This window comes from Schizosaccharomyces pombe, assembly GCF_000002945.2.
Source record: "Schizosaccharomyces pombe strain 972h- genome assembly, chromosome: III".
In the NCBI taxonomy this organism is placed as follows: Eukaryota; Fungi; Ascomycota; class Schizosaccharomycetes; order Schizosaccharomycetales; family Schizosaccharomycetaceae; genus Schizosaccharomyces; species Schizosaccharomyces pombe.
In genome coordinates this window covers 2,201,361-2,220,821 of record NC_003421.2, presented here as the reverse complement: position 1 = coordinate 2,220,821, position 19,461 = coordinate 2,201,361, and the positions used below count along the sequence as shown (strand labels likewise).

Genomic DNA, 19,461 nt, shown 5'->3' with positions numbered 1-19,461 from the left:
AAATACGAAATTATCAAATCATAAATAATGAATTATAATTATGCACAAAAATATGTCAGCTACGCAGTTGATATCTGTTTAACGATACATTGAACTGCAGTGACTCTCTTGCGAACTACAGTATAGCGGTATACGCTATGCTAACTAATACTATTATATTTATTGTTATAAGGATGTCTAATAGTATCAATTACCAATATAGCTAATAACTGAACTGAGGAGTGAGAGGCAGCCGTAATTCCATTTATAAATTTCCTAATCTTTGTTATCAACTGATGTCTATATTTAGATACATGATTTGCCAAATATTTCTAACATATGAAATTAGTGATACACAACGTACTGTAATGATGTTTACAATATGATTTATAAGGAAATTTAAGTTGGGGTGAATAAAAAGGGCAGTGACAGAATAAATGTGTCAGAAGCAATCCACTGCCTCGTTCAGTTTTTTCGTTCTTCTTTTTTTATGCCATTGTTTGAACAATTTTATTATTTTGTTAAAAAGTCTTTGAAGTGGTTGGAATTGGACTACAGAGCGAATATTCTTGATTTCGCTGTTTCGTTTGTCGCAATCACAGCAATTAATTCGCGCATGTGTTTTATTAAATAAAGAATGATCTTGATGAAATGAAGAATAATTACACTTCTTTGAAAAGTCCTCTAGATGAAGAAGATGAATTGAAGACAGATCATGAAATCGATTTGGAAAAAGGACCACTCCCAGAATATGATTCGGAGGAAGAGGGCGCGTTACCACCATATTCAGGTAAGAATTGTAAATAATAAGAAAGGAATTACTCAATTGAAAGTTGAAACTTGCCATCTTGTCAAATTGCATGCTTTGGTCATTGTTTACAGTCGGCCATGCAATGCACACACTTTGATACATGCTCTTTCTTTACTAAAGTATTTCATTATATTAATTTAAACAGATCATGCACTTGTAAATAATCCTCTTAACACACATAGAGAAAACCATTCTTATGGGACGACAGATAATTCTTCCCCTTTGTTGATAATACTGCTAATATCATTCACTTCAATCATTCTATTCAATGCTCCAGCATTTTGTTATCTAAAGTATAAGGACGCTTTTTTTAAAAATTATGGTGCAGCGGAATGGACATTATTTGGATTTTGGTGTCTTGTTTGCACTTTGGCTTTAATATTCTTGACTTGTAAGTGAGACAATGTGGTTAATCTTACCTTCATTCACTAACTCATGAGACTTCTATGAAACTTGGTCCAAGGCTTGCGGAAAAGGAATCAAGCACTTTTTAAAAAATTGGAGAAACATGATTTTTGCTTTTTGTAAAAGTTCTTTATTTTGCTTGGTTTTATTAAAAGCTGAAAACAAATTGAGTTCACATTTGGGTGATCAACGATGGGGGTGGAAATGCTCGGCATCCGCTTTCACTTTCATGGCTGTATCAAGCATTCTCATATTCATTGCTGAAACAGGTTTGTTGTTTACTAAACAAAATTAATACTGACAACATAGTGGAACCGGGATCTTGCTCTACAGATTTGGTGAAAAGAACACTAGCATTTTATGGTAAATTTGATGATAAAAAAAAAAAAAATCACATTAAATGTGTTTGCTAATCATCATTAGGTTATGAGATCAGACAGCACGTGAATGAAGACGCCACTATTCTGTTGCGTGAAATGAACCCTGAAAGTGAAGCCTAAATATATTGCTAGCTTTATTATTTGTATTACAAAGGTGCTTTTTACACGAAACTCTCTACAAGAATGTGCAATGGGAAGAAGCATCTTTATAATTGTGATTACCAAAACGTTCAAATGAATTTGTTTAGAGTATATTACACTGTATTTTTATTGCATGGTTTCATTTCCTGACGAATTGGATGAGCAAGTGCATTGCTTGAAAGATTCTGCAACATAAGAATAATATGCACTGGACATTAAATTTTTTGATTAATTATGAAAGTGATTTTGATAACGATGACAAAACATTTTAACCTAAGTCGAAAACAGCAGTTTGAAAATAGTCACGATTTCAAATAAGGGAACCTGAATTTGCTACTTATCTTCATAATTTAGTTTCTGTGACCTTCAGAGTGCTGCTGACTACCATAGAAAAGTACAGGAATTTAATCAATAATTTATACCTTACTTACTAGTTAATTCTTAATTTTTCATTGTTTATGAATTAATGATTAATAATATTAATTTCATGAGAATTAGCAACATTACTTGCGGAAGCCATCTTGGATGTGTCTTTGTTAAGTGAATAAGCATTGATTAACTTTTATCTTCTATAGGAGATGTCGCTTTCAAAAATCGTTCTGGGTTTACTACTTGACACACTTATAAATCCAACAATGATTATCAATCGACCCATCATTATTAGTATTAATCATGAAGTTTTATCAATAACAGGCATACTCGCTTTTTACACTAGCTGACTTCGCTGCATTCCTTTTTTGTATTGAATATACCGGCACCCGTTACTGGTCGCTACATCTAGGGCAGAATTTTACTCGAGATCACACAGTCTTAAACCGAGGATAAGCAACGTACAAGTATTGCCAAAAAGAGTATGTACTGTTGTATTAGTGCTTGATCTAGAAAGTACAAAGGATTTTTTCTAATTATGCTGTGCAGTCATTTCTTCCTGCCAAATTCAGTGCGACTGACTGGTTATTGAACTTACTCGACTGAACGAACCACAACTCGCTGGTCATGTTGGGCTTCATGATAGCTAAGAATCATTGATTTTTTCTTTGTTTTACTAATTTTTTTTAATCAATGTAAATAAACATGTTGAGAGGTAATTTATACTCCACTCATTAGGCGTTTGTTTACATTTCGTGCAATGCATGAATGCATTAATGTTGTAACGTCACATCCAACCTTTTACTTGATTATAAGCGCCAATAATTGGCTGTTTGAATTTCAACCCACTGCTAAATCGATGACGAATTACGCTGTCTTTCGCTTATATAAACAAAATGCTTTCCACTCTTAGGATAGAACGATTGAACCGTTCTCTTAGTAAACTGTAGAGATGATCGTAGAGTGTCAGCAAAGTGCGTGTTAGACTTGTAGCATTTTTTTGTATGCTAAGTATGAACAAAGAACGATTCGTGGCACTATAACACTTTCTAAACTCGGTTTTGAACATCCTTAATATGTATATATATTTATTTGTTTAACATATTGATGTGTTTCATTTTTTAAAAGCTCAAAAAGTGCAGATTTCTTTTAAACCTCCAGTTAGTTTTGAAAACCTGTATTTTACTAAACTCTTGTGGACAATATTTATGCCGCTCGTTAAAAAAAAGCAAAGAAAATTGTTCTTTATGTCTTTTCAAAGTTGATCCGGATATTGCCAATCTGCTCTTGCTGAGAGTTAAAGAGATTGACATATTTGCATGAGATTTGTTTATTCCTTTGATCCATGTTTAAATGTTGATACATAGACTAGAATTGTAAATTGAGTGAGTGGTTGGATTGTTTTGCTATCTGTAAGCGTTGTTGATTCTTTGATGACAAACAATCCTTTAAACAAATTCATCATACCAATTAATACAAGGATATTGCTTCAAGAGATTAAAATTGTCTCGATGACATGAAATGAATCTGACAGTTCATTAGCTTCATTCTTACTATTCAAGTGTTGGAACGTTCAATCTTCTTGAATTGTCTTGAATCCAACATAAAAAAAAATGGCTCTAGGTAAGGGGTTATGCCATCGATTCGTACACGGTAAAGCACCGGAGTATTTATCCAATATTCAATTTTTACATATCCTCATCATGAAAATGAAGACTCGTTTTTTTATTTACAGGTTCCACAAACATTTCCTAACTTGGTAGATATAGTTCGCTGGGGTCATTAAGTTGATAATAAATACAAGTTCCTACGAAGCATCACTTGAAACTAGTGCCTCATGAGTAACACCATGCAAAGCTTTCCAATTTGCGGAATCCCATGGAACCAAGTGGATGGCAACTTGTGCACGATCAATGCTATTTTGCAAACGATAGGACTGAGCCAAATCGTCTGGTCGTGAAGGGTGTGTATACAACGTAGTAGCAAATGCGTTTGCTAAAGACTTTGAAGCATAACGGTTGGTAAGTAAAGTCCAACTAGAAGCTGCAAACGGATAAACATGAAGAAATCGTTGTAAAAGCGATTTAATCATTGATTCATCTATTTTCTTCGTTAATAAAACCTCCATAATCTGAACTTGTTTGAGGGCCCCGCTACGAAGTACTTCGTCTTTCTTCAAATGAGCAATGGAATCTTCAATCGCAGAGCATACAGCATCATCTTCATCATAAATAGCTATTGCACCAAGACATAACAACGAACCAATATGGCTAGGGGACTGTTCAAGAGCTTCAAATAATTGTTCCCTTGCGGCTTGTTTGCCATTCTCACTGCCAAGGGCCCATAACACCTTGGATACTAAAACTACGACGTCGGCATTTGAATCGCTCACAAGCAAAGCCTTTTCAAAACAATCCAGTGATTTCTCTAACTTATTCAAAAAGAAAGAGGCGGTTCCACATGTGAGATTCAGTCCAAGGGTAGTCCGTTTAATATCTTCGTCTTCTTCCCCTTCTAATAAATCCAGTGCAATACCGGCTTGTTCAACTGAATTCTCAAAACTTTTCTTAGCCAAATATAACCTGCCGAGTAAGGCTTTTGCATCAATAAATCTCTTCAATATGACAGGAGATTCGGAAACATCGTACTCCTGTTCTAAAAGTTCACACAACCGTATCGCCGAGGGAACACTATCCGTCGTCTCCCCAAGGTGTTCTAGTAAGGAAGCCTTGATATAATATGCAAATGTATCGGTTGGATTTTCCCCAAGATACCTTTTAATAGCATAGGTTGCAGACCAAATATCGCCGTCTGTTGTCACGAAGTCCTCGGTGTTTACTGCATGTAGCATCGTGTCGGCGTACCAATAATTAACATCTGGCATCTTACCAGAGGATATCTCAAATGCATGATGGATTATTTGAACTGCCTTCCGAATAGATCCAACCGCAATTGAACAATAAGCTTTACCCAACCAAGCCTGTGAGTTATCTGGGTCAATAGAGATAGAACGAGTAAACGCAGCGTTTGCGCATTCCACATCGTGATTTTGTATACAAAGAGCACCATAATTTGCCCACACTCCGGAACTTCTTTCATTTAGAAGAAGAGACTGAATATAACAATGTTGAGCTGAGCGTACAGCTTTGGTTTGGGAAAATAAAACCCCTAGCATATTCCAAAAAACATAGTTTTTAGCTTCCAATTTAATAGCTTGCTTAATACAGTTAATGGCAACCTGCAATGTCGCATCTTTAGTTGTATCACATTCGTAAAACCGATAGTAAGAAGATCCAAGATTGTACCAAGAAACAGGTAAAAGCAATTTATCATCTGCAACCAAAGACAAATGAATTGTAAAGCAAGTTATGGCGACTGCAGCAATAAATATTGCTCCAGAAGATGTTTCCAGGTCAGGTAAATATATCATATTTTCAAACTGCCTGCCATTGTTAGCACATTTCATAGCCTCTGTTGTAAATAAAATATCAGAAATCAAAGAATTCGGAAAACGGTTGTGGTAATTTTTTAATTGGCAGAATGATAAACATGCGTCCCCCAATATTTCCCAAGAAAAAATGGATGTAATATCCTCTTTCAAAACATTGCAACAAATTTGAATCGACTTCTCTAAACTATCGGCTGCGCGACTATAAAATCCACGAGCATGGTAAAGTTTGGCTAGCCTTACGTAAGTTTCAGCAAGTGAAACTTGAACACAGAGTTCTTTGGATCGTACAGCTAAAATTTCGGAAAGTGTAGAAACAGCCACTTCATATTCACCCATGTCTTTTTCCAAAGTAGCTATGAAATATTTGACATACCAATCGTCAGGGTCTAAAATTGATGCACGGTTAAACGCTTTTAGAGCAGAGACATATCTACCAGACCGAGCGTATGCCTCGCCTAACCCGCTCCAAGCATTTGTATCTTTGGGGGAAATTCTCAAAGCTGATTGAAAGTGAACAATGGCCTTATGGAAATTTTTAGCATTCAGTTCGAGAACACCAAGGGAAGTGTGATGCCAATTGAACTTTTTTTTACGCTTGAGATCATTTTCTGAAGTGTTTAATACTCTTCTCGAAATAACCTCAACGAGTTCCCATTCATTTGCTTCTGCAAATGTTTTAGCAAGGGCTTCAGCTGCCTCGACCTGTGAGGCATCTAGCTCAAAAGCTTTTTGGAAGCATTTCGTTGCACGAACCATATCATGAATATCGCGATAATACAAGCCTAAACTAGTATATGCAGGAGCATAATTTGGGTCTTTGCGAAGTGAAGAAACAAAAGCTGAAAAGGAATCTTCGAGATAGTTTTCCGATTTTCGATTGAGTATATATATTCCGTAACGGTAATAAGCTTCGGCAATTTTGAAACGCTCAACGTCCATACTGAGAAGAACATCTAAGCACTTTTCAACAGTTGATATTGCTTTAGGCAGATTGCCAGTTTTAAAATAGCACCATGACAATTCAGAAAGAGATGGATCATTTTCGTGGTCGTCTAAGAGTAGACCAAGGGTTTTAACGGCATCAGAATACTGTTCATTTTCAATTTGGACAAGCCCTTTTCCAAGCAGAGCATGGTAATTCCGTGGATCAGCTGCTAAAAGTATATCGTAATAATGCATAGCTTGAAATAAATAACGTGGAACTTCATAGTGTGAGTAACCAATAGCCAAACAAAGCTGGAAGATACGTGTCAGTTTATCTAGTTTAACACCAGTATCTTGCTGAAGCCTTTTTAAAACTTCAAGAGCCGCCTTGGAAAGCCCAATTGCATATTCATATTCCTTTAAATGAATATAGTACTTTGCAAGACACTCTGAAATTATTGTAGATTGTGGAGCATTCTCGTAGGCCTCAGTTAAATTTGCAAGGACTTCATCTTGAGGCATCATGGTAGAAGAAATAATGTCTTCCTCATTTTCTTTTTTGTCGACCGAATTCTCTGAATCGTCTTCCTCTTTTGTTTCTTTTGCTAGTTCAGCGCTATTGTTGCTGTCTTCTAGCTGAATGGGATGCTCTTTGTGCCACAAGTCGGAATTACGAAATGCGAAAAGAGCCTGGGCTAAGGGAGATCCTGGAAACAACTCTATATACTCCTGGAGTTCTGCAGATTGAAAAAATGAGATGTCAGAGTGATCCTGCCATTCAAAATATATCGTCCATGCTGCTTGCTCAGGTATGTGCAAAGTAACCATTCCTTGAATCAAATCCCAAATTCGTTCGCGCCAATGACTTTTTTCTTTTATTTCTGAAAGTATTAAAAGCTTGTTATACATGTGCAAGAGCTTTGATTCAGTAAGCCGACGTATTTCATCCGTTTCCGCATAGTTAATAATCTGATTATAAAGTGTCTCTAAAGGGGAATCTTTATAAATTTCCAGCTCCACATCTCGCATAACTTGTTCAAGACGCGCACCCAGACGTGTTTTACGCTTATTGACTTCTGATTCGAAGTAGCAACGATCCATGCTTTCTTGAATATCAACCATTTGCATGTAAACAGTTTGAAGAGGAAGAACTCTTCCCTCTAGATATTCATAAATTTCACCTTCTTCCGGAGTAAGCAGTTTTAAAGCTTTAAACTCATCGGCCTTATTTCCATACTTTTTTACTACTTCCATGTATTTGTTGACGGTGTTGAGACATTTGTTTTGCTCTTCCAGTTCCAAAAACTTAGAAGCCAAGATGGGTGTGATTTTATGTAACTCCGAAATGTCATGTGTGCTTTCATAGAGATTCCATAACCCTTGCCAAGCCAAAACTGCTTTCTCGTCAATTTTTATTGCATCCAAATAAGCCTCTTTTGATTCAGAAAGCTGTTTTGTTGAGAAATATGCAACCCCCAAAAATACATTGGCATTATAGTTGTTGGCGTCAAACGAGAGAGCCTTCTTTGATTGTTCTATCGCTAATTCATAATTTTTTACAACTAGAGCTTCTTTAGCTGCTTTGAGGGCTGGTTTTGCCATGACAATGGCAGTTTATTATGTTGGATATACCTAAATAGTGTGCGTTTAAGTAGTATGAGACTGCAATATAATATTTTCATTCTCGTTATAAGCAAACTTATATGTACACAATGCTTGACAAAATATATTATGAAAATAAAAAAATGTTACAAACGTATATCGCTTTATTCTTATAAAATTACAAATTAACTCCTGTAAGTCTAAGCTGTTCATGTGTGCTGAATCATCAAAGATAGAGAACCCAAGGAGTGTTTAAATAAATATATATATTAAATTACTTTCACGATTTTAATCTGTCTACTATAGGAAAAAAATTAAGACTGCTAAAAATTGAAACCCATTCATTCAAAAATGTCAAGCATGAAAAGTCTTGTTGAAACAAGTAGTTTTTTGTAATGGAAATAGCATCTTTTTTTAGGTAAAACAAAACAGATATAAAGTCTCTAGCCGTTTACCCAAAACTTACTACAACGAATATGCTGCTAGATTTGCAGGAAACCAATCAAAGGTCCAAACTCCAGAAATTTTCTTGTTCTCGTATATATCTAACAGGATCAAAAAACAAGTTATTCATTTAGAAGAGTCAGGATATCCACTTGCAAACATAAATATGCGTTTTGTCAGTGATCTGTTCATTCAAGAAGGTATCAAAAGAAAAAATCGGATTAAGAAGAAAGAGCATTAGTAAATTAAGCAAAATCAAAAAAGAATCCAGCAAAACATCGAGAAGGAAAGTCTTTTTTTTTAACTCATTAAAAACATAACATATTAGTAAATGGCAATTTGCAACACGGATAACTGCCTTTTTAATAGATAATAATTGTGATTTCAAAACAACAAATGAATCGAAATCAAGAGGAGATAATTCATTCTTTTAATTTCCTTTTCAGGAATTTTTAATAGATCCCATTGATTTGTTAGGGCGATGCCTCCGTCGTTTCACAGATGAAGGAACCGGAATCTCAGCAACAATTCTGGTCTCAACAGGAGGTATCTTAAGTTCTGTGCTAGATTTTCTAGAGGAAGATGAGGAATGACTAATGGAATCGAGAGATTTCGTCTTTTCGAGAGCAATTGGTTGACGTTCTTCGTCAAGTTTTTCGGAATCCTTCGAAGGAATTCGAGAAGCCAAATCACCCAACATAATATTTCTATCTTTGTAAGGATATTCTAAAACTTTTTCATTTTTCATCTTTGTCATGGCTTCCGTAACAGTGGAATTGGACGATGGCGTTGCAAAAGAATCAATGAAAGTAAAAACGGAATTCAAACTGAACCCTACAATGATTCCAAGAAATACAGCCCATGATAGCAAAACATACAATGGATATAAAGTAATTCCGACCATTAAAATGAATCTTGCAGGCGCACGAATAAAGTACCAATACACGCTTTGAACCAAAAGAATAGCAGGATCAGCAAGGATCCATAAAAATAGGCTCACAATTCGTAAAATAAATATTACAACTGTTCTTATTGTGAGAAAACCTGGAAGTAGTACATTACCAAAGACCTTCAAGCTAACGTTCCAGGAAATGACAGCGCTCACATATAGGATGGTAGATAGAATTTTAAGGCTTCTTAATAAGTAATTGAGCACTACAGCTCTGACTACAGTCCATATAGTTTCAAAGCCCTCAATAAACGAGAGATCCATGTCTTAAACAAAAAAGTTTTAAATTAGTGCTCTTAATAATTAGCACTCTGGATGTAAGTGATCAAGGAAGGTGCCCTTTCAAGTTGTTTGCGTAATGCACTATCTTGTATACCATGTCAGCAATATGACACTACGCTATGATACACTACGTTGCGTATCACTATATGTCACATGTTCTAATTATATATCGTACCATGTATGATACGATATGGAGATTGATCTTAATGATAATCTATTAAGATCAATATTATCTGAATACTATAAATAGAGCTACTGCTGAACCTCGTTCCTCAGTTCAGTTATGAGCTATATTAGTGATAGGTAACATTATAACCCAGTTAATACAATACCTATACTCAGTTGCTACTTATACAACCTGTGTATTGTAATATAATAGATCACAAGGAAAACTCACCGTAGTTCTACGTATCCTTAAATCAGATACCAAACTGCGTAGCGTACATACCAATTCTAAATACTACTATTCCTACAATACATTAATGTCAGCTTATATAAAATACACTACGATACACTATAACATATGCTCTAATATTCTATTTGCTCTATTTACTTACAAGATAAGTTATCAAGAAGATTATAATAGTGTTCAATAATAAAAAGATGTTATTTTATTACATAGTTTTTTCAATGCTTTAAATTAAGACAAACTGAACCTCGTTCCTCAGTTCAGTTATTAGCTAAATCGGTCACCAATACTAGTAGACTTATAACAATAAATATAATATTGTTAGTGAAGCATACCCATACCGTTATCTTGTAGCCCGCAAAAGAAACTCATCGCATTTTAGTGTATCGCTAAACAAATACCAAACTACGTAGCAAACAATAAATCGCGTAGGTTATTCATTAAAAGCCTCTAGGATATGTATGGGTATAATTTGTATATTTAAACGGTCTATTTCAAATCCTTCCTCGTGTTCGTGGCTTTAAAACAGCATAAAAAGATTACCACTGAAATCAAAATTTCGTTTGAGTTAGGTGAACGGAAAGAGTACTCTAACAGCATATTCAACCATATGTACTTCAATTCATGACATTTTTGTAATGGAACATATCATATCAAAAAACAATACTTCATACTTTATTGTATCATTAAACCAATACTGAGCTGCGTACTAACAACATATAAGTTTTCACTACTTTGCTTCGTTATAGATTATAAAGTGAAGGATTCATCGCAACAAAAATTCACGTTTGGTTTGGTAAAGTCGTCATTTAACTAAAAAATAATATATTCTTCGTTTCATATGGAATGTATTTAATCAGTACGTTCATTGAAAACACTGTTCTTGTTTTTGCAATGCAGTGATTTTAGTTCGCTTATTTCGCAGCATAATAAGTAGACATGAAAAATTGACGGAAATAGAGCATTTGATATCTAGAAATTCAGGCTTTTTTTAAGTTCGTAACTTAATTTGAGTGATTTCGTCTGAGAAATAGAAGCGTCTTTTTTACGAAAGAAGTTTTTGCGCCATACTTATATATTGTTATACTAGAACGTAGTTAAAAAAGATGAAGCTATACGAGCGTAATGTACAAGGTATTCATTAATTTATAAACATATAATATGCAGGCCTTTCGGTTATGGAAGTTTAACTCAATTAAAGCCTCGCTAAGTTACAATAATTATAAGTGAACCGCTTTTAGTGTATAATTAACTTGAAGGCCTCTCAATGCACAGAGTAGTTTAAAATTTTTCTATATCGTTTCATATGTAGCTTCAATAATTTTTTAAACATTTCCATTAAGAATGAGAAGCATGCTGCTTTTTACCTTCAAAAGATTATACATAGCTGTTGTAGAACTGTATTATACGTCCCAAATGCAATATTAAATTTTTCAGCTTTTATCATACAGCTTTTAGATATTTATTCTTTATAATAAATGGATTTTCAATTAATGTTTTCTTTGATAAAGCTGCAAAACAGTACGAAGCGTTTAACTGTGAATAACGCTGCACTTTAGCTTCCACTATTTAATGATAGCTTAGATACAATAAATAACCTTATTTCATGCTCGTTGGGGTTTAGTTCAAAGTGATGAGCTACAAAGCCAGAACAAACTACTTTACATCATTTCAAAATGGGAAATGTTCAATCTCAGGAGGGTAATGTCCTTTAAGTTAAACACATGTGAAATAAGTATCTAATTTAATGTTAGGAGAGACTCGCGCACATGCTGTCCCTTCTCAAGATGCCACAACAACGCCTGACAATGCAAATAACGTTCCAAAAGAACCACGTGCCCAAAGCATGATTAGTATTGCTGCAGATGATTTGAATCAAGAAGGTGAAATGTCGGATGATAATCAGCAGGAAGGCGGTAATAATCGTACTTCCCAAAACGGAACTTCAGGATCGAGTGGTCATACGAAACGCCGTTCTCAAACTTCAGGCAAGAAGACACATCAGCCTTATTCTGGTAAGTTTCTTTAAGACCGGTTTATTTGATTGCTTGACATCCTTATGTAACAAGGGTGATTTACCGTAACATTGCATTATCATTTAAGCTGTTGACCTTAACGTTTGTTTGCAATAGTTTTCAGAAAGGAGATTTTTTGCAATTGACAATTTAATTACTTACACATATAGGTCCTTGTGTGCCAACCATTATTCGATGGAGAGGAGGCGGTGAAGTTGTTTATGTCACTGGATCGTTTTCTCGTTGGAAGAAAAAAATCCAATTACTGAAAAGGTATGAGTTTTTCATGGTGTGCTTTTTTCTATATTTGAGCCTCCCTTTATAGGTTGTTTATCCTGTTTTAAGCTTGCTAACTTTTTCGCCAAATAGCGAAGATTACACTGTCCTTTTGCAATTACGTCCTGGAACTCAGCGTTTTAAATTCTTGGTTGATGGTATATGGTGCTGTTCTTCAGATTTTCCAACTGCCACCGATGCGGAAGGCAACCTTTACAACTACCTCGAGGTGGAAGCTAATGAGAAGTTAGGCGCTAGTATTGATGAAAGATTGAGTCAAGTTCATACGGACCTTCCGATGGAGGAAAAGTCTGAATCTGAGCAATATTCTACGGAGATACCAGCTTTTCTTACTAGCAACACCCTTCAAGAGTTGAAGTTGCCAAAGCCCCCTTCTCTACCTCCTCATCTTGAGAAGTGTATCCTTAACTCAAATACTGCCTATAAGGAGGATCAGTCTGTCTTGCCAAATCCTAATCACGTCCTTTTAAACCATTTAGCAGCTGCAAATACCCAGTTAGGCGTTCTCGCTTTAAGTGCTACTACGCGCTATCATCGAAAGGTAAGTCGGTTCCTTATACGCGTTGCTTGACTAACTTTGTTTCCCCAGTATGTCACTACTGCTATGTTTAAAAATTTTGATGTCTAGCCATACCGCATCTGTCGAATTTATTGTTTATATTTCGCGACGTATATAATCACTTTAATGATAAATTTATTTTTTTAAATTTCTCAAACATCCCATCATTATACTTCATTTGATTGGTTTATTTGCACGATTTTGTTTCGAGAAAACTTTACGCTGTGATATCAAGCACAAAGCAACCAGTTCATATTTCACTATGTAGCGATCCATAGGTTAATTAATTTTTATAAATACATATCTAGTTACTTCACTTCACGATGTTATTCTCTTAATCCTTTGCGTAACGGAACCTTTTCCACAAATATAGCAATAGGTAGAAGAACGAAAAAATCGCGACTCCATTAGTCACCCATTCTACGACATGTTTATAGGATAAATCGGCTATTGGAATAGATATGCTTAAGGTTGTTGGATCGTTTTGTAAGGTATATTTGTTCTTACTGGAAAACAGAAATCTGAAATCATTTACTTTGTCTTCAGTGTCACAATTCCAGAAAAACTTGGGATTTGTTAATGATGTTTTTAAGTATGTTTGTCCTTTGAGAGGGCTTTGATAACGTGTGTGTAAGGGAATGATAGTGTCTATATAGTCTTTTTGCAACAAACCATCGTCCGTATATATGTCAAACCAGAAAAAAGACCCAGTACCATTTAATTTGTAACTAGGTGCTTCCAAGTCGGTCTCACCCCAAATTCCTAAAACATGCCCTAAATTGTCGGCATGCATTTCCGCAATATTAGATAGCTCGTACCTGTCAATAAACAATGTAGGTGGTATGTACATGAACCCCTGCAAAGAGCATTCGTCTTCAGGTTTATGCAGATTTTTCAAATGAACATGCAATTTGGGATGTAGACCTACCGGCAAACCGAGCTGTGTCTCATAACTACCCACTGGTATATCTAAATTTGGAACAGTTTCCAAAGACACATTCCATCCCTTTTCACTCATACAAGCAAAAATCATTTCTTCATTGTTTAAAGCTTTATTTCCTTTGTCAATAAATATCTGCATAAATTCTTCAGATACTACTTCTGAATGGAAAACCTTTCCAAAAGGGGTTTCAACCCAATAATTCTAGTACAAATTAGCTAGAGGTTTCACAATTCGTAGTGTTGAATATAGGTTATTACCTCTCTCGAAAGATGCGATATATTAATATTGTTTTTGATCTCCCTAAACTGTTTGGCGATAGACCTTGAAATGGTATTAGATCTAGCATTTTCAAGAAGCTACTTACAAAGAATCTATTGTATTGTTTCTTAGAATCCAAACACCCTTGGGCAAATAATTTACTGTGTTGGAAATAACAACTTTAAACAATGTTGTTGTTCCAGTATCTTGATTTGTTCTTTGTAAATCCATCTAATTGTATTTATTAGGAATGAACGATTTCATTAAAACAGTAAAATTTAACTGTCTTCTCTAAAGTAGCCTTTCTTTAAAAAGTCAATAACTTAATTATGCGGGGTTCAAAGTGAGTTGTACACGCAGGAATTTAATTTCGATTTTTGCACCAAGTGCAGCATTAAAATTGAAGTAATTGAATTCTTCTTAAATATTTTCTATCCTTTTTTAAATAACTGTATAAAAATAACTATTAATTTGGATATTATAAATTGATGTTATTTAGTTACTCATGACATATGTGGAAATACCAGGTCTGATTAAAGCATGAAGAGACATAATAATGGATGATTATCTTTTAAAATAAATAAATAATAGCAAAAGGGTGACTTAAAATCCTCGACATTATCGTTGGTTCCGAAGCTCATAAAAGCATCATAGTGCCTAAAAGTGACTGTAGAGAAGAAGTTAAACAAGGAAGCATCGATATGTCTTCAAGCTTGAAAAATTAGATGTGTAAGTAATGAGGTTGAAGCTATTAAATGAAGAATGGAGAAAATTAAAGAGCAACAAAAAATGTTCATCAACGGTGTCTTACGTATTGAATATTACATTTTAATTGAACAAAAGTTTATTTGGAGATTTGTCAGTAATCCTATATCTCCCATATGGAAGAGAATGCTGTTACGATAGAAGAAGACGTTAAATGATGTTTACCACGCTCTGTGAGAAAGGGGTCCCTGAGCAATTCTTCAATAGTAATTCGTTTTTCTGGATTTTTCTCAAGACATCTCTCAAGTAGCTTCCGTAAATCGGAATTGCAATAGGCAGGGATCATCAAACTATAATTGTTATATATATTAGTAATCATCGTGTCCGGGGAAATTTTTTTAACATTCTGCATACCTTTTTCCCTTTATTACATTTATCATATCCAGAATGGTGCTCCCATTAAATGGAAACTCAGCAAAAGCTATTACATACAAGGTCACCCCCATAGACCATATATCCAAAGGTTTACCCTTAATTTTTTTCAGCTCATTATCGAAGAGTTCCTAAAGAGGTTAATATTTTATGACAAAAAATGTTACTTACAGGAGCCATAAAAGCTGGGGTGCCAGATGCGGGTTTTACAAATCCATCCTTTGGTAAAAACTCTGCTAGTCCAAAATCAATAACACATAGGTTATTGTTTTCCTTAAACAAAATATTATCCGGTTTAATATCTCGGTGAATAACTCCTTTTCCATGAACTATATGGGAACAAGATTAACGTCTGTACATTACTCATAAAGAAGAACTTACTGTAATTAACTGCTAAAACAAGTTGGCGAAAGCTCTTTCTGCAAGTTTCCAGAGGCATTGGATCAAAGGAAATTCCATGGTCTACTGATGCCAACTTTCCACCAGGACAGTAGTTGAGGACTAATTGTTGTTAGTGAAATTGAAAATAAATGATCTAGTTTATTTGGCATGCAAGATTCGAATGTTCACACGCGCAAAATTTATAAAATTGACATACCCATACACAGCGAATCTTTATAGTCACTGTTGATAACTTGATAAAGTTTTACTACATTCTCATGATCCAATACTTTAAGCACATCTAATTCTTTTCGAATATAATAATATGGGTCCTTTTTCTCCTGATTACGAATTTGGTCCTCGATTGTTGATGAGTCCATGTCGTTAAAAGAACCCAGCTCTTTTTCCAATTGCATGAGCCGGAACTTCTCTCTCCTCCTAAGACTTGTCTTTTTAAATTCTTTGATAGCCTAAATTTAAGACCAACACATGCTCTCATGTGATGGATAATTGGTTAGCAGTTTTACTCTAGCAATTTTAATACCTTCGTGAAATGCATAGTCTTACATTTCGACGAAGAAAAATCATACATATTCAATGTTAGTAGAAACATCGACCGCTAGGTAGACCGTGCTGCACGCACCATAACCTAACATATTTTTGAGGCGGTATTGCTTCAGCAGAGGACCCTCGTCCTCTTCATCACTTTCAGGGCCTTCTGTGAGCAAGCTCGTTTCCGAAGAATTATAATTATTACTGCTTAAAAAACTAGGGAGAGGAAGAGACATGGTGATTTTTGGGTTCTTGTTAATGCAGTGACTTCACCGCACAGCGATGGAATGGATATTCAAATATAAAGCAAAATTAAGTTCTTCAGGTAAATGGTGATATTTTATAAGTTCATTTACAGGGAATTCAACAATGGGCTTAATATCATTGAAAATGTATAGGTTAGGTAGAATCAATGATCATACTGTATTTGGAAGTTATGGCGCTATTGGTAGCGTAAAAGCATATAAACCTATGTACCAAAGTTTTATACTATTTGCTTTCAATTAATTTAAAAATTTATACAAAATGAGGCCCACAAGCCTTATAATTATTTAAGTTCTAGATATGTGCTGTTTTTTAAAATCATGTTCTTTTACACAACGTCGAAGTAAATAAATTTTTCACATTTCAGCAGTCTGCAACTTTTGTTATCAAGGAGATTTTTTCAACCCTTAAACACATACTTTAATTCCCTTTTTCTTGTTTTATTTAAATAAAAACGTTTACTATGGGTAATGAAGAAAGAGAGCTTCCGAATATTATAATCTGTGGTACACCTGGGTATGTACGCTATAAATGGCGAAAATAGAAGCTATTAATCGCTTTCAGAGTTTTTCAATGACTTGAATTTTTTTATTAACTAACTTTTTCCCTAGTACTGGAAAAACAACACTAGCAGAACAAGTGGCAGAAACCACCGAACTGGAAAATATATGCATTGGCGATGTTGTTAAAGAGAACCATTTACACTTTGGATTTGATGAGAAATGGAAAACCTATGATGTTGACGAGGATAAGGTGCTAGATTATCTTGAGCCGAAATTGTTGAAAGGAGGGTGCATCATTGACTGGCATACCTGTGGCCTTTTTTCGGAGGAGCTAATTGATCTCGTAGTCGTTTTGCGCACCGATCATTCGAAGCTTTGGGAAAGACTGGAATCTAGGGGATATTCTCTTGAAAAGATTCAGGAGAACAACGAAGCTGAAATAATGCAAATTTGTTTGGAAGAAGCAAGAGAGAGTTTTGACCCCAAGATTGTAGTAGAGCTTCCTAGTGAATCTATTGAAGAAATGGAATCTAATTTATCGAGAATTACTCAATGGGTTACAAACTGGAAAAAAAATCATTGAAATGTCATCGTTATTTTTGGTTATCCGTTTAATCGTAAACATCTTCTTTCGCTTTAATAAAACTAGTTATTACTTACTACATGGCTCAATGCTACTCAAGTGGAATATTTTTAATGGCGTAGTATACCGCCAAAAAGTCGCTTTCAATCTGTTGTTAGTTTCTTCGTCTACTAAATGCATCCATAAATATAACGTACAATATATATCATAATTGGATTAGATATTTTCCAGACGGTGAAACCTTTTTTAATAGAATACCGACATTTTTAAGGCCAATATGGTGAACTTCGGCGCACTTTCAGCTCGAATTCAACGTCTTCAGATTTGAGTAAAAAAATATGCTACATTTATTGATATTCAACGTTGATGAAATAGTATTGATAAATAAAAACGATTAAAACATCTAGTTTTCCTTAGAAGCTTGCTTTTATTAAGCAAAACAAGATAAAACCTAAAAACTGTTTAAAGCGTGAAAGTGGTAGTGCTATTCTAAATATACTACATAAAATTTGTAGCGTAGGTTCAGATTGTAATATGACAACGATAAAAGGGAAGAAACCATCGAAAAAAGACCACAAATTGTAAAGTTTTTCACAGAGTTTGTTAAATCCGAGGTAAAATATGGAGTCGATTAAAGTATTTGAAGCAATACATTTACCCAAAAAAAAGATTAGTTTTTTTCCGATTCCAAAAAGTCACGGAGTTTCATAGCAGCCAAGTATCTATGACTGCATGAATTTCTCTCCTCGTCAGTCATCTCAGCATAGGTATGCTTATGTCCATTAGGCTAAGGAATATTAATAGACGAACCTCAAACTTTTCTGATGCATACCTGGAAAATAGAGTTCCATCCAAAACCATTGCTTCCTCTAGGAGGTACAACTTGGCCATCCAGGATACCCTCAAATAAGTGGATAGGTTTTCCAGGGCCCTTAGTGTATCCAAAGGTACACCCAGCTTGTGCTTCTTTCGTATCAAATGCACTGACCATGCGATAAAGTCCTTATACTAGTTAGCTATGGGATCCGTTCAATAGTACATACCATCAGGACCCACACTATTCAAAAACCATTTCCTACTTTTGTTAACTTTTATAAAATTCACAATCTGCATTCACATACACATAAGGACCAGGGAGTCCATTCATTGCCTTATAGCCTAGCCATGTGTCCTCGACTAAAACAGGTCCTTTAACCTATTAGCGTTAGAAGGTTGCTCCGATAAAATGAAGAATGACAAAGAGAAGTAAAAACAAGATTCAATCGAATAACCATTGCGATAATAATTCGTTGCATTGATCAGCATAATCCTAAACCATCATTTGAACTTACAATTTCAGCGGCAGCTTTACATTTTTCTAAAACAACTTCCTTGACGCTTCCTTGGATTTCCGGTACTTTAAAACATCATGTTAGCGATAATTTGCTGTCGAGAAAATTGAATAGCTGCATACAATCGTAATCATGGTTTTTGATTTCAAATCGGTCACCAAGGATATTCTTTACATCTGCCAGTTTATGTTTATTTCCTGTGACGAATAAAATAGACTGTAGTACTATGGGACAGCAATCTTGTTAGTTATCATTCCGCTGAAAAATATTGAAGATGCAGATACCGCACATTAATTAATTATGAAGAATCCTTCCAAAATTGACTTACTTGTCATCTTGATATCCTGTCGTTTTTAGAGTATACTATATTCTATAACAATTAACGACTCTTAACAGCTGTTGAAATTGGTGAAAAGGTAAGTTGCTTCTTATACATTGGTTCATCGTATGTGTCCTCAAATATTTTTTATAAGAATAAACTCATAAAAAATA

General features: G+C 34.8%; 8 protein-coding genes and 12 long non-coding RNA genes across 20 annotated transcripts, besides 3 other annotated features; 10 read left to right on the top strand and 10 right to left on the bottom strand.

The window, feature by feature from the left end:
• The first annotated feature begins 67 nt into the window (after positions 1 to 67).
• Positions 68 to 392: an LONG TERMINAL REPEAT.
• A 238-nt stretch (positions 393 to 630) lies between these two features.
• wtf25 (wtf antidote-like meiotic drive suppressor Wtf25) lies at positions 631 to 3,006 on the top strand (the record flags this gene model as incomplete). The annotated part of the gene is made up of 5 exons (NM_001355948.2): positions 631 to 769; positions 936 to 1,181; positions 1,231 to 1,464; positions 1,505 to 1,558; positions 1,619 to 3,006. 5 exons carry the CDS (start codon positions 631 to 633, stop codon positions 1,693 to 1,695), a joined length of 750 nt encoding a protein of 249 aa, NP_001343062.1. The 3' UTR covers positions 1,696 to 3,006.
• SPOM_SPNCRNA.7673 lies at positions 816 to 1,946 on the bottom strand. The gene has a single exon (NR_197009.1). It is a non-coding gene; the product is annotated as a non-coding RNA (long non-coding RNA).
• Positions 2,214 to 8,084, bottom strand: ski3 (Ski complex TPR repeat subunit Ski3). Its single transcript, NM_001023478.3, has one exon. It carries the CDS (start codon positions 8,060 to 8,062, stop codon positions 3,893 to 3,895), a length of 4,170 nt encoding a protein of 1,389 aa, NP_588487.1. The 5' UTR covers positions 8,063 to 8,084; the 3' UTR covers positions 2,214 to 3,892.
• Positions 2,961 to 5,189, top strand: lncRNA584. The gene has a single exon (NR_150956.1). It is a non-coding gene; the product is annotated as a meiosis specific Smp foci lncRNA (long non-coding RNA).
• SPOM_SPNCRNA.1273 lies at positions 6,352 to 8,159 on the top strand. The gene has a single exon (NR_150140.1). It is a non-coding gene; the product is annotated as a non-coding RNA (long non-coding RNA).
• A 149-nt stretch (positions 8,160 to 8,308) lies between these two features.
• Positions 8,309 to 9,753, bottom strand: SPOM_SPCC1919.04 (uncharacterized protein). The gene has a single exon (NM_001023477.3). The coding sequence runs from the start codon at positions 9,717 to 9,719 to the stop codon at positions 8,949 to 8,951; it is 771 nt and encodes a 256-aa protein (NP_588486.1). The 5' UTR covers positions 9,720 to 9,753; the 3' UTR covers positions 8,309 to 8,948.
• SPOM_SPNCRNA.1272 lies at positions 9,199 to 9,719 on the top strand. Its single transcript, NR_150139.1, has one exon. It is a non-coding gene; the product is annotated as a non-coding RNA (long non-coding RNA).
• Positions 9,754 to 9,833: 80 nt separating the features above from the next.
• Positions 9,834 to 10,182: an LONG TERMINAL REPEAT.
• Positions 10,183 to 10,233: 51 nt separating this feature from the next.
• Positions 10,234 to 10,564: an LONG TERMINAL REPEAT.
• On the bottom strand, positions 10,386 to 10,747 carry SPOM_SPNCRNA.7672. Its single transcript, NR_197008.1, has one exon. It is a non-coding gene; the product is annotated as a non-coding RNA (long non-coding RNA).
• Positions 10,748 to 10,907: 160 nt separating this feature from the next.
• SPOM_SPNCRNA.7671 lies at positions 10,908 to 12,434 on the bottom strand. The gene has a single exon (NR_197007.1). It is a non-coding gene; the product is annotated as a non-coding RNA (long non-coding RNA).
• Positions 11,795 to 13,337, top strand: amk2 (serine/threonine protein kinase AMPK (beta) regulatory subunit Amk2). The gene is made up of 5 exons (NM_001023476.3): positions 11,795 to 11,847; positions 11,901 to 12,161; positions 12,332 to 12,434; positions 12,531 to 12,999; positions 13,048 to 13,337. Exons 1-5 carry the CDS (start codon positions 11,823 to 11,825, stop codon positions 13,084 to 13,086), a joined length of 897 nt encoding a protein of 298 aa, NP_588485.1. The 5' UTR covers positions 11,795 to 11,822; the 3' UTR covers positions 13,087 to 13,337.
• On the bottom strand, positions 13,228 to 14,558 carry pbn1 (GPI synthesis protein pig-X). Its single transcript, NM_001023475.3, has 3 exons — positions 14,325 to 14,558; positions 14,218 to 14,281; positions 13,228 to 14,161 (listed from the first exon to the last, which is right to left on the bottom strand). The coding sequence occupies exons 1-3, from the start codon at positions 14,447 to 14,449 to the stop codon at positions 13,352 to 13,354; spliced, it is 999 nt and encodes a 332-aa protein (NP_588484.1). The 5' UTR covers positions 14,450 to 14,558; the 3' UTR covers positions 13,228 to 13,351.
• SPOM_SPNCRNA.7670 lies at positions 13,667 to 13,978 on the top strand. The gene has a single exon (NR_197006.1). It is a non-coding gene; the product is annotated as a non-coding RNA (long non-coding RNA).
• A 107-nt stretch (positions 14,559 to 14,665) lies between the features above and the next one.
• SPOM_SPNCRNA.7669 lies at positions 14,666 to 15,166 on the top strand. Its single transcript, NR_197005.1, has one exon. It is a non-coding gene; the product is annotated as a non-coding RNA (long non-coding RNA).
• Positions 14,753 to 16,724, bottom strand: ckk2 (calcium/calmodulin-dependent (CaMKK) protein kinase kinase Ckk2/Ppk34). Its single transcript, NM_001023473.4, has 6 exons — positions 16,327 to 16,724; positions 15,954 to 16,206; positions 15,737 to 15,856; positions 15,527 to 15,684; positions 15,338 to 15,486; positions 14,753 to 15,273 (listed from the first exon to the last, which is right to left on the bottom strand). Exons 1-6 carry the CDS (start codon positions 16,522 to 16,524, stop codon positions 15,087 to 15,089), a joined length of 1,065 nt encoding a protein of 354 aa, NP_588482.2. The 5' UTR covers positions 16,525 to 16,724; the 3' UTR covers positions 14,753 to 15,086.
• On the top strand, positions 15,234 to 16,725 carry SPOM_SPNCRNA.1271. The gene has a single exon (NR_150138.1). It is a non-coding gene; the product is annotated as a non-coding RNA, possible alternative UTR (long non-coding RNA).
• Positions 16,726 to 16,809: 84 nt separating this feature from the next.
• SPOM_SPNCRNA.7668 lies at positions 16,810 to 17,056 on the bottom strand. Its single transcript, NR_197004.1, has one exon. It is a non-coding gene; the product is annotated as a non-coding RNA (long non-coding RNA).
• On the top strand, positions 16,902 to 18,099 carry fap7 (nucleoside-triphosphatase). Its single transcript, NM_001023472.3, has 2 exons — positions 16,902 to 17,068; positions 17,164 to 18,099. Exons 1-2 carry the CDS (start codon positions 17,016 to 17,018, stop codon positions 17,636 to 17,638), a joined length of 528 nt encoding a protein of 175 aa, NP_588481.1. The 5' UTR covers positions 16,902 to 17,015; the 3' UTR covers positions 17,639 to 18,099.
• Positions 17,210 to 17,823, bottom strand: SPOM_SPNCRNA.7667. The gene has a single exon (NR_197003.1). It is a non-coding gene; the product is annotated as a non-coding RNA (long non-coding RNA).
• ham1 (nucleoside triphosphatase Ham1) lies at positions 17,884 to 19,387 on the bottom strand. Its single transcript, NM_001023471.3, has 7 exons — positions 19,298 to 19,387; positions 19,092 to 19,193; positions 18,970 to 19,034; positions 18,760 to 18,833; positions 18,682 to 18,713; positions 18,471 to 18,640; positions 17,884 to 18,425 (listed from the first exon to the last, which is right to left on the bottom strand). Exons 1-7 carry the CDS (start codon positions 19,302 to 19,304, stop codon positions 18,309 to 18,311), a joined length of 567 nt encoding a protein of 188 aa, NP_588480.1. The 5' UTR covers positions 19,305 to 19,387; the 3' UTR covers positions 17,884 to 18,308.
• Positions 18,832 to 19,237, top strand: SPOM_SPNCRNA.7666. The gene has a single exon (NR_197002.1). It is a non-coding gene; the product is annotated as a non-coding RNA (long non-coding RNA).
• Positions 19,388 to 19,461: the final 74 nt, after the last annotated feature.

Coding starts and splice junctions, on each gene's coding strand:
- ski3 (NM_001023478.3), bottom strand. CDS start 8,062: ATGGCAAAACCAGCCCTCAAAGCAGCTAAAGAAGCTCTAGTTGTAAAA.
- SPOM_SPCC1919.04 (NM_001023477.3), bottom strand. CDS start 9,719: ATGGATCTCTCGTTTATTGAGGGCTTTGAAACTATATGGACTGTAGTC.
- amk2 (NM_001023476.3), top strand. CDS start 11,823: ATGGGAAATGTTCAATCTCAGGAGG. Junction 12,435..12,530: donor AAAATCCAATTACTGAAAAG/GTATGAGTTTTT, acceptor TTCGCCAAATAG/CGAAGATTACACTGTCCTTT. Junction 13,000..13,047: donor CTACGCGCTATCATCGAAAG/GTAAGTCGGTTC, acceptor TTGTTTCCCCAG/TATGTCACTACTGCTATGTT.
- pbn1 (NM_001023475.3), bottom strand. CDS start 14,449: ATGGATTTACAAAGAACAAATCAAGATACTGGAACAACAACATTGTTT. Junction 14,282..14,324: donor AACAATACAATAGATTCTTT/GTAAGTAGCTTC, acceptor TACCATTTCAAG/GTCTATCGCCAAACAGTTTA. Junction 14,162..14,217: donor TATCGCATCTTTCGAGAGAG/GTAATAACCTAT, acceptor AATTTGTACTAG/AATTATTGGGTTGAAACCCC.
- ckk2 (NM_001023473.4), bottom strand. CDS start 16,524: ATGTCTCTTCCTCTCCCTAGTTTTTTAAGCAGTAATAATTATAATTCT. Junction 15,487..15,526: donor CCCCAGCTTTTATGGCTCCT/GTAAGTAACATT, acceptor TAACCTCTTTAG/GAACTCTTCGATAATGAGCT. Junction 15,274..15,337: donor AATGTAATAAAGGGAAAAAG/GTATGCAGAATG, acceptor TAACAATTATAG/TTTGATGATCCCTGCCTATT.
- fap7 (NM_001023472.3), top strand. CDS start 17,016: ATGGGTAATGAAGAAAGAGAGCTTCCGAATATTATAATCTGTGGTACA. Junction 17,069..17,163: donor ATAATCTGTGGTACACCTGG/GTATGTACGCTA, acceptor CTTTTTCCCTAG/TACTGGAAAAACAACACTAG.
- ham1 (NM_001023471.3), bottom strand. Junction 18,834..18,969: donor GTAAAGCTGCCGCTGAAATT/GTAAGTTCAAAT, acceptor TAACGCTAATAG/GTTAAAGGACCTGTTTTAGT. Junction 18,714..18,759: donor GGACTCCCTGGTCCTTATGT/GTATGTGAATGC, acceptor TAACAAAAGTAG/GAAATGGTTTTTGAATAGTG.